The sequence below is a fragment of the Etheostoma cragini genome, chromosome 8 (assembly GCF_013103735.1).
Source record: "Etheostoma cragini isolate CJK2018 chromosome 8, CSU_Ecrag_1.0, whole genome shotgun sequence".
NCBI lineage: Eukaryota > Metazoa > Chordata > Actinopteri > Perciformes > Percidae > Etheostoma > Etheostoma cragini.
Genome location: NC_048414.1, coordinates 19,915,683 through 19,930,668, shown reverse-complemented (window position 1 = coordinate 19,930,668; position 14,986 = coordinate 19,915,683). Strand labels below are relative to the sequence as shown.

The 14,986-nt window shown below is 37.1% G+C and overlaps 1 protein-coding gene and 1 long non-coding RNA gene across 2 annotated transcripts in view; both read right to left on the bottom strand.

Moving 5' to 3' along the window:
• Positions 1-63: 63 nt before the first annotated feature.
• LOC117949098 lies at positions 64-14,475 on the bottom strand. The gene is made up of 2 exons (XR_004657622.1): positions 14,443-14,475; positions 64-160 (listed from the first exon to the last, which is right to left on the bottom strand). It is a non-coding gene; the product is annotated as an uncharacterized LOC117949098 (long non-coding RNA).
• lrrc4ca (leucine rich repeat containing 4C, genome duplicate a) overlaps positions 6,549-14,986 on the bottom strand; it is a 54,556-nt gene continuing 46,118 nt past the window's right edge. The window contains exon 3 of the mRNA XM_034879106.1: positions 6,549-12,057. Within this exon, the coding sequence (XP_034734997.1) occupies positions 10,063-12,006 (1,944 nt within the window). The 5' untranslated portion in view covers positions 12,007-12,057 and the 3' untranslated portion in view covers positions 6,549-10,062. The remainder of the gene's footprint in view (positions 12,058-14,986) is intronic.

Genomic DNA, 14,986 nt, shown 5'->3' with positions numbered 1-14,986 from the left:
ATTATGCATTTTTATCTCTCCTTTATGCTAAGCGGCAATCACTAAGTAATTTCTGGAGTATTCCGCAGATTTTTTAGAACGTTATTATGGTGCATAACTTACTGGAACAAAATTGAGCAATGTGTTGTTGCTGGTGACAAAACCACTGATTAAATATGTACTTTGAAGTGATAATGTCATTAAAGACCCACTGATTACTGTCCGATTCTCTGGTATGCAGTAAATGCCAGCATTGGATTGTGGGATATCGGCTTTGAATGCGCCCAGCTCAGCCCATATTATAGTGTCTTACATCATACTGTAACATTTCACTGGTAATTAGACTAAAATACTATTATCAAAATAAAGAAATAAATACCATGATCTAAATAAATGTTGATAGATGTAGAGTTATAGTTTTAAAAATAGAAATAAACAATAAAGCAATCCAGCTTCCCTGGCAATTAGACCAAAATAATCACATTAAAAGAAATACATATGGACCATTATAAGATCTGGTGAATAAATGTTGATTAAAACAGCAGTTATAGGGCTAAAAATACAGCAGTTTTAGGGCTAAAATACCAGTAATAGCAAAGCTGTATACAGCTTCTCTGCTGCAGCCCAACTGGCAGGAAAAATCTTCCTGTGATCAGGAAAGATGCTTAATTTACATTAGTTGAAAAAATATGTTGACCATCGCACAAAAAAACTATGTACACGTGTCTGTGTACACGAATCAATAGATTAAATCACGTGGACATTTCCCCAGCTGCCGGGAAACTGGGTTCTTCTGAGCTATCTAATAAAGGCACCATGCCAGTAGAGTTAAACATTTACGATTAGGACATGGCATGATATAAGGCACTGTAATTTGGGTTATCCTGTCTTTCTTTTGACTGTCCCAGCTGCCAGAAAACACATCTGTAAGACTCTTGAAATGAGAGAGAGCGTGTCATTCCTTTGCACCTGATAGTTCATCTCTGGAGCCCATTCAGAGAGATACAGGAAGAAAGCTCTTGGAAATTTTGAGCATCTCATTTGCCAGTCATCATCATGGGCCATAAAATCAACACAATCTCTTCACCTTAGTCTTGCATTGGCAATAGGCGCCAACAGTATGAAATCACTCAGTGTTTATCATTATGCAAGAGCATTATACACACATATTGAGAACCATTTAAGTTGAATTTATTACACTTGAATAATTCATCAAAGTAAATTGGTCATTATTGTTGTACATTACTCAAAAGTTACTCAAAGGTTCTCCACGACTAATTCATTCATACATTTCAGTCCCTTAGTGAGGTATACTAGAGACTGCACATTTTCTGCCGCAGTAGAAAGAACCCTACATATTATCCAGCAACTTCATGGCTACCTAACAAAACAATAATATAAATTACATACTAGAAAATGCTAAAAAAAAAAGTAAGGCGCTGAATACAAAGTCAATGGAATGATTGTAAAGGACAACAGCAGATGCTGATTCACTCTGCTCTATAGGCTGTCTGGGATTGCAACTCGTTTAACTGATCCCTGATCAGGCTGACCATTAAACGATCTGTGAGGGTGAGAGAGCACACCGATCTGCATGGAGAGAGGATCCCTCTAGTATGATGTCCAGATCTGCATGGTGAGAGGATCCCTCTAGTATGATGTCCAGATCTGCATGGTGAGAGGATCCCTCTAGTATGATGTCCAGCAAAGTTTAGCATCACTAGCAGTCCATCCATACAAGTCATCCATAATAAAAAAATCATAGTATGTTGAAAAAGTCACAGTAGAGTATGTCAAAAAAGGTCACAGTATAGTATGTAAAAAAAAGCCATAGTAGAGCATGTCGACAAAAAAGTCATAGTATAGCATGTTAAAAAGATGTATGAAAAAATCTTAATATTACATATCAAAACAATTGTAGTATGTTGAATAAAGTAATAATAAAGTCATAGTATTGTAAATAAAACAGTCATACTATAGGATTTTTCAAAAAAAGTAATACAAAAGTCATAGCATTGCATGTTTAAAAAAATGTCATAATAGTGCCTATCAGGGCTGGGAATCAAACCTCGATCAGAGTCTGCAATGACTATTTGCTTGTTGTGCTAACCACTGAGCCACTGTAACACCAATGAATGTGTGTTGTAAAGAGCTATAAGTTTGCATGTCAAATAAAGCCATTAAAAAGTCAAATTATGGTATGTTGAAAAAAAAGTGACAAAAAAGCATGGTACAGTATGTCAAAAAAGTGACATAAAGTCATAGTATTGTATATATCCAAAAAGTAATAAAAAGTCATAGTATGTTGAAAAAAGTAATTAAAAAGTCATAGTATGTTGAAAAAAGTGTCATGAAATGGTATGTTGAAAAAATTTACAATACAGTCATAGTATAGTATGTTAACAAGTATAATTGTATAGCATGTAGAAAAAAGTGACAAAAAAGCAGGATATAGTATGTCAAAAATGTAACAGTACAGCAATTTAAAAAAAAGGGATAAAAAAGTCATAGTGTTGTATATCGAAAAAAGTCATATGTCCTAAAAAACGTCATGGAAAGGGCCAGCCAGCACTGGGAATCAAACCTTGGTCTGAGTCTGCAGAGATTACTCTCTGGATGGCTGCTGGAACTGTGTTAACCTGTGATCCACTGAGCCACAAACTATTTTATGCTGAAAAAAATGATAATATAGTCATAATACATTCTGTTGAAAAACATTATAGCATAGCATGTTGAAAAAAAGTAATTAAAAGTCATAGTATAGTACGTCAAAAAAAAGTAATAAAAAAGTCATAGTATGTTGAAAAAAGTTATAAAAAATCATAGTATTGTATACAAAAAAGTCATACTATAATATGTTCATCAAGGTCATACAAAAGTCACAGTATAGAATGTTGAAATTAAAATGTCACGAAAGTCCTACCAGGACTGGGAATTGAGCCTAACTCTAAGAGTCTGCAACGAACATTTGCTAGTTGTGCTAACCACTGACCACTGTACCACCATCAAATGTGTTAATAGTGTTGTAGTTATAGCTTTGTACGTCAAAAAAGCCATCAAAAGGTCATATTATGGTATGTTGAAAAAAAGTGACAAAAGGCATGTCACAGTTTATCAAAAAAGTTATGTTGTAGCAAGTTTAAAAAAGTGATAAAAAAGTGATACTATAGTACGTTGAAAAAATGTCATACAAAAGTCATAGTATGGCATGCTGAAAAAAACTTCATGAAAAGTGCCTGCCAGGACTGGGAATCAATCCTACATCAGAGCCTGTCATGACTATTTTTTTGTTGTCTGTTGGAGTTGTATGCACTGTGCCACCAAAGAATTTGTGTTATAAAGTGTTATAGTTTTGTATGTCAAAAAAAGAACAAAACAATTTCATGTTGAAAGAAGTGATTACATAGTCATAGCATATTATGTTGAAAAACTATTAAAACGTCATAGTATAGTATGTCAAAAAGGTGATTAAAAAAAGTCATGGTATTTTATAAAAAAAAGTCTTAACACGTAGAAAAAAAGTAACTAAAAAGTAATATTTTGCATATGAAAAAGTCATACTGTTGTGTGTTGAAAAAAAGTCATAGAAAAAGCCAGGGTCATAGGGTGAAAGAATGTGTGATGTAAAGAGTTAGAGCTTTGTATGTTGGAAAAAAGCCAATGAAAATCATAGTATAGTGTGTTGAAAAAAGTCATTGTATTGTATATAAAAAAAGCCACAGTTTAGCATGTTGAAAAAAATATCAGGAAAAGGGCCAGCTAGAACCGGGACTCAAACCTGGGCCTGAGTCCACAGAGACTAGTCTCTGAATGCCTGCTGGAGCTGTGCTAACATAGGATAGCATGATGAAAAAAGTCCTAGTAAAGCAAGTCCTAGCATAGCATGTCAAAAAAAATAATAAAAAGTCATAGTATTAGTATAAAAAAGTCATACTATAGTATATAATAAAGTAATAAAAAAGTCATAGTATTGTATATAAAAAAAGTCGTAGTATGCTATGTTGAAAAAAATGTCATACAAAAGTCATAGTATTGCATGTTGAAAAAAAATGTCATGAAAGGTGAACACCAGGAAGTCAAACCTAGATCAGAGTCTGCAATGACTAGTTGACTTGTGCTAACCACTGAGCAACTGGGCCCCCAAATAGTTTGTGTTGTAAAGAATTATACCTTCAAAAGAAAACATGAAAATCCTAGTATGGTATGTATTAAAAGGAAGTCCCCGGCCATGGAACCGGACTTGGTTCAGAGTTTGCAGTGAGTACGTACTGGTTGCCTATAGGAGCAGTGCTACTGCCTAAGCCATTGTACCTCCAAAGAAACTACGAAAAAAGAAATAGAAACGGAAAAAAACGGAAACCACAGAGGCAAACAGGGCAGGCCAACAGAAAACTAACAGTGGCAAAACTCAGATAGAAAAGAAAAAAAGCCATTAAAAAGTCATGGTATGGTATGTTGAAAAAAATGACAAAAAAGTCATAGTATGGTATGTCAAACAAGTGATAAAAAGTCATAGTATTATAAATCAAAAAAGTCATAGGGGAATAAATTACTAGGTTATAGATTAATAGAATACTGTGCCACAAACAAATTTTATGTTGAAAAACGTGGTAATATAGTCATAGAAAAGTACCTTGAAAAATGTCATAGTGGAGTATGTTAAAAAAGTCATAGTATAGCGTGTTAAGAAAGTGTTATAAAAGTCATAGTATGGCATTTTGAAAAAAAAATCAAGATGTAGTATTGCGAACAAAGTCATTGTACAGAATATTGTTCAAAGTCATAGTATAGTATGTCAGAAAAGTCGTAGTCATAGAATCAGCATTCACACAATTAGTAAACTGCCTTTGTTACACTGGTGTAAGAAAAATCTACTATATGTAATATTATATATTGCCCCTCACTATCATTCATCATTTGTCTGACTGTTGGCAAGGCAATTCTTTAACCATTCTTATACTTGCTATGGATTGGCCCAAAGGATTGTCATCACTCTTGGAATAAAGTAGTTAATGTTGGCCTGGCTATGTTTCAATTCTGTTCAATCTCAATTTTATTTCCATAGCGCAAAATCAAAACAACAGTTATCTCATTATTTGTGTTGGGAAATGACTTGGTCACATGGTGATCCCAATCCCGATCTTGTGTGATTTGGCTAATTAGTGAATGGGACAATACCTCACAAATGCTAATGATGGAGCGATTAATTAAAAAACGTTGTTTATATTGCATTGGAATCTGCTCGGGAAGATCACAACCACATGATGGTTTACTAATACAGTTTTATTAGCTCGGCATCAGATAACACAATGGTACATTGTTTGGATTTTAAAAACAGCATCCCTATTAGTGTCATTAAGTGCACTTTGAGTGTTTGAGTAAAATATTGGTTAGAGTGTAAACTGAAAAAAGGACTGATCCCCTCATCTTTAATGTAAAAAAGAAACCTGTTTAGAATACATTATGAATTTAAAATGGAGGTTTATAGATTCCAGTTATTATCAGTATTGTGTAATGCAATTGTAATATAGTACAGAAAACCAACTTGTTTTCAATAGCTCTTTTATCATTCAGACAAATTTTTTCAAGCCATTTTTTTTATAAATATATCACATATAAGGTAATCAGAGCACTGATTTATGTAAAGACACATCGTTTGAAATTTTCTTTTAAGTTAGGAATATGACAGCATATTACAATGGATGTACTGTGTGCGTTATAAGTTGTCTCGTATAGTCGAACACTGCAAGGTATTTCAGGGTTATGCATGTCAGTACGTCCCTCCAGCACCAAGATGAAAGCCTTCCATTTCACTCTACATGCTGAACTGAGTCTAGTTTTCCACTAATGCCAAGTAACAACACTTTAGATAGGCATCATGATTGCATTGTCATCATGACTGTACATTTTCATAAATATTGTTTAAAACAGTACAGCCATTTACTAAAAATAGGTAGAAAATATGGAATCAAGCCCTCAAAGTTCTTTATTTTTTGTTAGATTATGAATGGAAACAGTTATAAATTAATCATTATAATCAAATTTGAAAGTGTAGTCAATTGATATGAACAACTTACAGGTTTAAAATATCATTTTGAATAATGACATTACAGATTCAGAGTTTAATTGTGTTATGGAGGGGGAAAGACAATGTAATGTACTATAGCTTTGCATCTTAAAGTATGATACTTCCACCCGTTCTCACTCCAAACACGTAAAATACGGACGTTTGGACAGGGACTTTCACCCAGGAGAGCGGGGTCTGTGTCCCGCATGTGTCCTTCCCCGTCCTGTTATTCCCGCGTGTCACGGAACCGTGAGCCCACCCATGACCTGTCCCTAAACCCAACCACGTCAAAATGGACGCCATTAGTCTCGACCAAGCGTTATATATGTTATATGACGCTGAAGGAGACGACCAAGCGCTATGACAACAACAAAGGCACCTGACCAAGCGTCCATGTTTTACAAGATTGGAGTGACAATGAGCTGCAAGATACTTTATTACCGTTATATCCCTACCAAATCTCTTGTGGTACAAGATGAAAGCAAGAATCAGACAATACAGAAAAAACAACAATAGTTTATTTTAACCATATTTTGTGTATGAACTACAAACTCTGGTTTCTATAATCGATCTCCATATCTTTTAAAGGTCATGAAAGAATGCTTACATGAAAATCAATCTCTTATTCTTTTACAGCATGTTTCTCTTTTTCACTTTTAGAACAGGATGTTAAATAAAAATTAAAAAAAAAAGAAAAGGTTTTTTATTTTGTTTTATTCTCAAAATGTATTTTATATAAATCTACCACTAGAACAGCATTCCCCCTCAGTAAAAAGAAAACAATATGAAGAAAACAATATTGACCAAAAATATTTAGATACCATACATACATGAGACAGCTTGACTAAAATGCAACAAATTTACCATTTCAATTTTCAGACGATTTACCTCTAACCAAAGGCAAAAAGAGAGGATGGTTAAACTCTTACATAAACTAAGTGGAATTGTGATCTGCATCCCACCACTAAGAACTCAAACACAAACTAAATGACACACACCCATGTCATTCTATTGTTTAGAAATGTGCCAAACTCCACAGAAGTGCAATTATGGGATAAATAGTACACATGATAAGGGGTAATCAATTATCTCATTCCTTCTGGACTCAAATTATCTGGGGGGCTTGTGTTATTTAGGAATCTACCCCCCGCCCCCTTCCCCTACATCTGTGTTGTGTGCAGCACATTCAAAGTGAATAAATCAATTTATTGAACAAAGCTCCAGAATTATCTTAATTATCAAATTATCTTGACATTTTTCAGTAAAGTGGGTCTCCATACTGAGTGGATAGTGGACAATTACTTCCTGCATTTGTACAACAAATGGTATCAAAGCTCCAATTAAGTCATTTTTACCTACAGGAACACAAATATTATAAAATGGTCTGTAAAATATGAAGGGCAATTTGAGTTTTCACTTTACTACCAGATTACATACAGACATGGATTATTAAAAAATATAATCTAGGCAAATGTTGTATTACATATCACAAGCGGTTCTTGTGGAAATAGGGGTTTAGATTATTATCGTATTGTTTAAGTAAATTTCCTTTTTTATAAAGTATTGTAGTCATGAGATCACGCGACAGCTGCTGCATCTTACTTATTATCCCTGTTTGAAAATTGTTGATGCATTAAAACATGGGAAGTAGACTTTTTTAGTCTTTTAGGTTAAACAAACTGTCTTTTGAGTGGAAAGCACTCATCCACTAAACCCATGTAAGCTTTAAAGGTAGCTGTAAAAGGTTTCTAACTATGCCATTTTGTTTGTTTGTCATTATTCTCCAATGTGGGATAGTGAACTCTTGTCAAACTTATATTCAGCTGTACTCTGCTTTGTTTAAGGAGGTTGAGAGTAAGGCTAGGCAGTTTAGTTCCGGGTGGTTTGGAACAATAGAAGGGCTAGAGGTCGGTGCCGTAACATGCATGGATCTACAAACAATACAGCTTGTAAGCCTGACAGTGTTGTGTTTAAACCAAATGGTGAACTGTGACTGCTGATAACAAACTGAGCATGCAGATGGACAGCAGAGGTGCTGATTATGTAACAGGGCTAATTTGAGAAGTGTGCACCTGTGAAAACCACCATTGCAACCACTGAAATTCACTGTAACCACCTATAATCCAGGCCGACAACTTTCAAGCCTACAGAACATACGTGTGTGTTGTGAAACTCACAACATACTGTGAATTTTAGGTAGAGGACCACCTCCAGCTTTAAGGTTAACGGAGAGCATGGTGACTCCACAGAAGGTGAATGCCAATACCTCTAACATGAGTTTTTATGAGTCATTCTACTCTATGTATTTCCTAATTGAAACACAATGATATAATGCAAACTAAGTATGTCAGTGGCCTAACTTTTTTAAATATATATTAGTGTTGTGGGACAATAAAATTCCTTTATTTACTAAAAAATAAACCTGGGGCATATCCCTAAGGGTGTGATCTGACAAATGTCTACCTAACCCCTGCACTGATGGTGCCTGCCACCGTTTGTCACAGTGGGGACTTTGAAATGGTTTCCCGGGTATGGGGGCCTGCAGTGCTGTGTTCATCCAAAGCTCATGGGCACATCAATTAAAATGGAAATTGCGTTGACGCAAAGGGATAGGGTGAAAGGCAGGTGCAACCCAAACATCTGGTTGATGCCCTATCCCACACATTCAACCCTGAAGCCTCTAGCAGTATAAACCCTGCCGCTCATGGCCAAGTACTTTGGTTGGCAAGGGCAGGGTGTGAATCTGGGGCTGCCAGACATTGCCCATGTACAAACGAGGCACACAGATGACAGCCAATGTGCTCATACAGCTGTATAAAGAGGTTAAGCTCTTTCTTCAGCTCATCAGTTTGCTTCTGACAGCACTCAGTCCTTCTATATTGCAGATGAGGTAAGGGGTCCCTGCATGAAAAAGGTAGCTTCAAAGCAATCATCTTCACATGCCTCATTCTATAGCCCTGTAAGGTAAAGGCAAGGCCATGATTCATTGGAAAGATTTGAAAGCAATGGACTTTTTCCAGAATTTAAGAGATTCTAGATTCTTCACAATTATGTAGAATCTAAAGTAGCCATTAATGCTACTCCTGTGTCACAACCCTCCTAATGTAAATTGGTTTCAATTCAATTAATACATGTTCTCTATAATAATAATCAGAAGACGTCTCGGAGAAATTGGAACTTGAGTCGAAACAAGTGGAGATTAGGGATAAGATTTTGCATAACATGAGGAACACAAAAACAAATCTAGTTTTTGTTAATGGTTAATAGAATTTAATTGAACTAAAATGCACTTTTAATAGAGAGCCTCGACTTTTACAACAGCAGAACGCAGGAAATAGTTCCCTCGTCTATTGGTGACAGAGCAGAGAGTGCGTAACACGTATGTGACAGACATGATCAAACAGTGAATTATGATTAAATGTTGTCAGACAGTTCTGTCACTCACTCTAACAAGTGTTCAATTCATCTCAATTACAGATGGTCACAAAATATTTCATCACTTAATCTACAGCTGGAGAAAATTACTTATTTGCACTAGATTCCTTTGATACATGGGGTAAATGAGGTTACTATCTTATCAGATCCAAAGACTGCAGTTTACCAAATAAGAACAAAAATTTTGCTTCAGGAGTTTTTCTTCAACAGATTTCTTCAAACAGAGTTTGAAAGCATATTAGTAAACCAATCCCATGAAATGAGAGGAAGGTGAAAAAAAACATGAATCAAGTGCTGAAAAAATAATTGCAGAATACAGTTTTTTCTTGGTTTAACCACAATAGTTTTTTTCTTAAATAAATAACTTCTGTTTTGTAAAGACACTTTTTGAAACAGTAGGCATACCCTAATTCCCAAAGTCATTGAATAAACATCACCAGCCACTGATTTGCCAAACACACAAAGTCTGTTCTTCCATGTTTGAGCCATAGTTCTCACAACCAATTGTCAGTTATGTACTGTCAGTAATATCTTCATGTAATTCCATCAGTTTTATAATGTCTCATTTTGAAAAAAAAGTATTAGATTTGGGTCTCTTGTACATTGTCTTTTGAGCTGGCGCGGATTAACAAAGGTTCGTGCGCTGAGCTGTGTATGGAGTTGATCGTGGAGGCGTGGTTGTAAGCAGTCTTATAGGTGTTATAGTGGTTGAGGTGCTCGTGCTCAAGAGGAGGCAGGGTCAGATGGCCCTCCATGCCCGGGCCTCCCGCTACACAGTCCTCGTCCACATTGATGATCTCAATGGTGCGTGTGGGTGCGTGGTGGTTTTGCTGGTGGTGCTGTTTGCGCATCTTGTAGAAGATGATTAGCATGACTGCTGCCATCAGTGTGATCGCAACAAAGCAGCCAATGATGATCTTGGTGGTCTTCATCACCTCATCCAAGCCATTCAGCGAGCCCTCCCCACCCAGCTCTGTGACGGGGATTGTGTAAGTCTTCTCTGTGGCGCGGGTGGAGAGCGCGGTCCGGACTGTAGTGGTAGTTGTAGAGGTGGGTGAAACAGACTCCCATGTACCAGCAGAGGGTGTGGGCCCCACCTTCTGCTGCACAGCAGTGGTGAAGCCTTCATTATGTGGCGTTTCTATGGTCTCCACTGTCACTGTGGTGAAGTAGCTGAAGCTACTGTTCTCTGTAGAGGACACATTGAGTGTGGCAGATGCTGTTGTGTTACCTGCTGAATTACTGACCATACATGTGTACGTGCCTGTGTCTTGCATGGTAACATTGGTGAAGTTCAGAGTGCCGTCATTCAGCACGGAGATTCTGATCTTGTAAGCACCATGTGTCATGATGGAACCATTGGGTGTAATCCAGCTTACAGAGGTCAAAGAACTGGCTCTACATTTCAACTCTGCAGCGCTTCCCTCTGTCACATTAAGGTCCGTGGGAGGCTCCACAATAACAGGAGCATAACAATGAAAGTAGTTCTGGTCCAACTCGCCAATGTATCGTCCCTTATGCTGGGTTGGTGAGCTGCAGCGGGCACAGCAGCTGGTGTTTGCTGGCACCATCTCCTTAAGCCACCAGCTTAGCCAGAGGATGTCACAGTTACAATTCCATGGGTTGTGGTGCAGGTGCACCCTCTCCAGGTGATGTAAAGGAGTGAAGAGATCATGGGGCAAGAGGGTAAGGTTGTTATGGGCTAGATTGAGCTCCACTAGTGACTGCAGGTCATCAAAAGAGTTCCTTTCTATGATCTGGATCTGGGCATGCATCATCCATAACTTCTGCAAATGGATGAGGCCTTTAAAAGAGCCAGGCTGGATGACGGTAAGCTGGTTCCCCGACATCTCCAGTTCATCCAGCTTCACCAAGGGAATAAGGTTGGGAATTTCCTTCAGATTGCACATTCCCAGATTTAAGTAGCGCAGATTGCTCAACCCTTCAAAGGCCCCCTCAGATATGTAGGACAGCCGTTTGAGCTCCCCAAGATCCAAACGCCTTAAAGAGGGCACTCTGTTGAAAGCATAGGAGGGAATGCTCTCGATGGGGTTATTCCTCAGCCAAAGCTCCTTTAGTTTGGACAAGTACTCAAATGCCCCGTTTGGGATAGTAGTGAGGCGGTTGTCAAAAAGCTCCAATGTATTGAGGCTGGCCAGTCCATTGAATGCCCCCAGCTCAATTTTGCGTATGTGGTTTTTGCTCAGCTGCAGGATCTCCAGATGTCTTAGGTGCTTGAAGCTGTCCACCTTTATGACCTGAATGAGATTTTCTTGCAGATTCAGGTAGCGTGTGTTGGTAGAGATGCCATCAGGGACTTCCCGCAAACCTCGTCGTGTGCAGATGACTTTGCTGAACTGGTTACTGCAGGAGCAGACAGAGGGGCATGTCTGCGCACGCACCAGCCCTGCCACCACCAGCAGTTGCAGGGCCAGAAGCACCACAAACAAAGGGTCGGACAAGGCCCGGTTCCACCTAGGACCTCGCATCATCTGCTGCTGCTGAGAGGTCATCTTGTTTAACATTCATAATTTATTGACTGGTCTTCCACTCTTTGGAATGAGGATTTGGGCTCACTGGAATGAAATAAGAGACAGAAGAGAGAAGAAATACATTAGATAATTGATCATGTTTGAGATTTCCTTTAATCATTTCTAATAATAACCACTGAAATACTAATAATAATAAAAAAAAAAAAAATAGCATGTAGAAATCCCAAAAGTCAATTTGAAGGTTTCCACATATTCTTTTTGTATCTGTTAAAGCCACCAAAGCGCGCTCACACATAGACATACACACACACACAAACACACACACAAACACACACACACACACACACACAGAACTTGCAACCTTGAGAGTGCCTTATATCCTTCTCTGCTTCTGGGCGCACTGTCCTCCATGCACTCGGAATCTCAATCACGTAAAATAAAATCACAATGAAGCCGCCAACTTCTGTGCTTCTGTGTATCTCTGCGGGAGGAGGAAGGGAGGGAAAAAAGCAGCTTTGACTGCTGTGTTGTGTGATTTATATTTGAGACTCGAGACATAAATAATAAGGAAGCTTGCCACCCACCAGTCCTTCAATCGAGTTGAGATATCTGAAAATGTCTGATTACAAATCAGAGTTCCTCAAAGGCACGTATGTGACTGGAATGTCTAACAAGCTAGCCAAACTGCTACTGAATTTGTTTGCGTAACTTTTTATGTCTTAAGCCAAAGGAAACCGCGGAAATACAAACAGCGTATTCTTTGATTAAGATTTGCTGTGTGCAAGAGAGATTGATGCTGTGGCAGCAATGGAGTGTGACTAAATGACAGATGTTTATTTAATTGATTTAGCATATGTTAACTTCCTGTTTTCTATTCAGCATTACCAGTATTCCTCAAAGATGGTCGTGTTTTCTTGGTTGCATAGTGAATGATGGCAACAATGATGCCATTTATCCAGTATAAATACTAAAAACTTTCACCTGTAAATCAAAACTTTAAATCATAAACTGAAGTTTTAAAAGTGTCATCATACGTCCTTTCAAATTGAACACCATACCATATAGTATATTTAAAGTATTGAGATGGTGCATTTGACTGAATACTTATTTATATAGTAGTATTAAAAAATCAAAATCCAGCCATCCTATAAATCCATTTATAATATCATGACTATCATGAAATAAACTTATCAGCACCTATACTGATGTTAAAGGGAGTAAACAATATTTTAACAAATGCATTATTAAAGACTAGATTATAGCTGAAGTGTTCACTAATAAACATACAGTAATGACTTACTTAATTAATGCTGTTGCTGTTACTATTTTAGAAGTGCAATTGCTTGTTGCATAGCTGTCAGATTCACTCAGACATTATTTTCCATCTTTGTACAAAAAGCTGGATTCTTTTCCCTCTGTAAGTGAAAGACTGGTCCAGTCGGAAGTGAGTCACCCAGCTAACGTAGATAAAGAGAAACATTTATAGAGCCTCTAATCTACCTGACGTGAATGTTTTTTGAATGTGGGAGAAAAATGGAGCACGTTCAGAAAATCAATGTGAACATGAAGAAAAAGATGTGTACTTCACACAAAAAGGTGCTAGAGTTACAACCTGCACTGACATGACAGAGATAAACATGGTTGTTCATCGTGTTGAGCTACAAATAGCTACAGCAAAGCTGTCCGACTGTCACACAAAGGCTTTAATATAGAAACAGAGTAATCATGTGCACTCTAAGAGACAACGGTTCTTTTGGAACGTGTTTGATGGATAAAGTGAAACAGCTGTCATGAGGTTATCAAAAATAAATGTTGCTATTTTCACTGACTCAAGTGTCACTGACATTGTGAGTTTACAACACAAACTAGCAAAATCATAAAATTCAAAAATGGTGTATGATGTTTTAAAAAGGGAGAGTTGATCTTTAAAATAGTGAAAATAAAGATATGCATGAACATATTTTGCTCAAATGTGAATTGTGCACTCACAGAACCACAGAAACACACACACACCCGCATGAACGCCCGCACGCATTAACATACAGGCATGAACGCACTCGAGCACGCACGCACACACACAGAATGGCAGAGTAACAACATTAGCATGATACCTGATTTCTGATAAGAAAAGAATAACAATTGACTACATGAACACAGTTGTGGGATTACAGTATTTTCTTTATAGTTTGTTTAACACACAGCCTAATCCGCAACTAAAAGCTCTTCACTTACAGTAAGAACGAACAAGCTATTACTGTAACTACTGATTAATTGCTTGATTACTGGCGCCATTAATTCTTCAATTACAAAATTTAAATTCCAAGCAGCTGAAGCCTGAGGGTGGAGAAAGAAGGCATTTCCACACAGGTGTCAAGGCACTTGGCGATGGCAACTATGCTGACAATCACATTCCTTTATAAATAACTATACATAATTATATAAGGCTTTTTGTTTTTTTGTTGGAAAAACTATATATATATATATATATATATATATATATATATATATATATATATATATATATATATATATATATATATATATATATATATATATATATATATATATATATATATAGTTTTTCCAGGTTGACCAACTAGAAAATATTCTGCAAGGTTTGGATTTGGGGATAACTATCCCTCTCTTTAAGATACTTAATTATCCTCCTTTTCACGAGATCCAATCTTGAAAAAAAGATTTAAGAAATTATGGCAGCAGAAAAGATGAAGATGATATCCAAAGCAAACAATGTGTCCTCACGCTGACAAAGAAAGCAGCAAAATTGGATTTTTGTAGTGCAGTGAAGGAATTAGATGAAAAGAGATAAGGAAAATGAGATTAAGAAAAGAATGCATTTTCAACTTTTTTTCCTTGCAGATTATAAACTGCCAGCAGTCTCTTTGTCTGGGAGAGAGTACTAAAGCATGACCCAGATTAGCAGGACTGCAGACAATTGAAGAGCAAGATCGGCAACATTTCTGAATTCATTTGTGGTTTATGAAATGGAAAAACT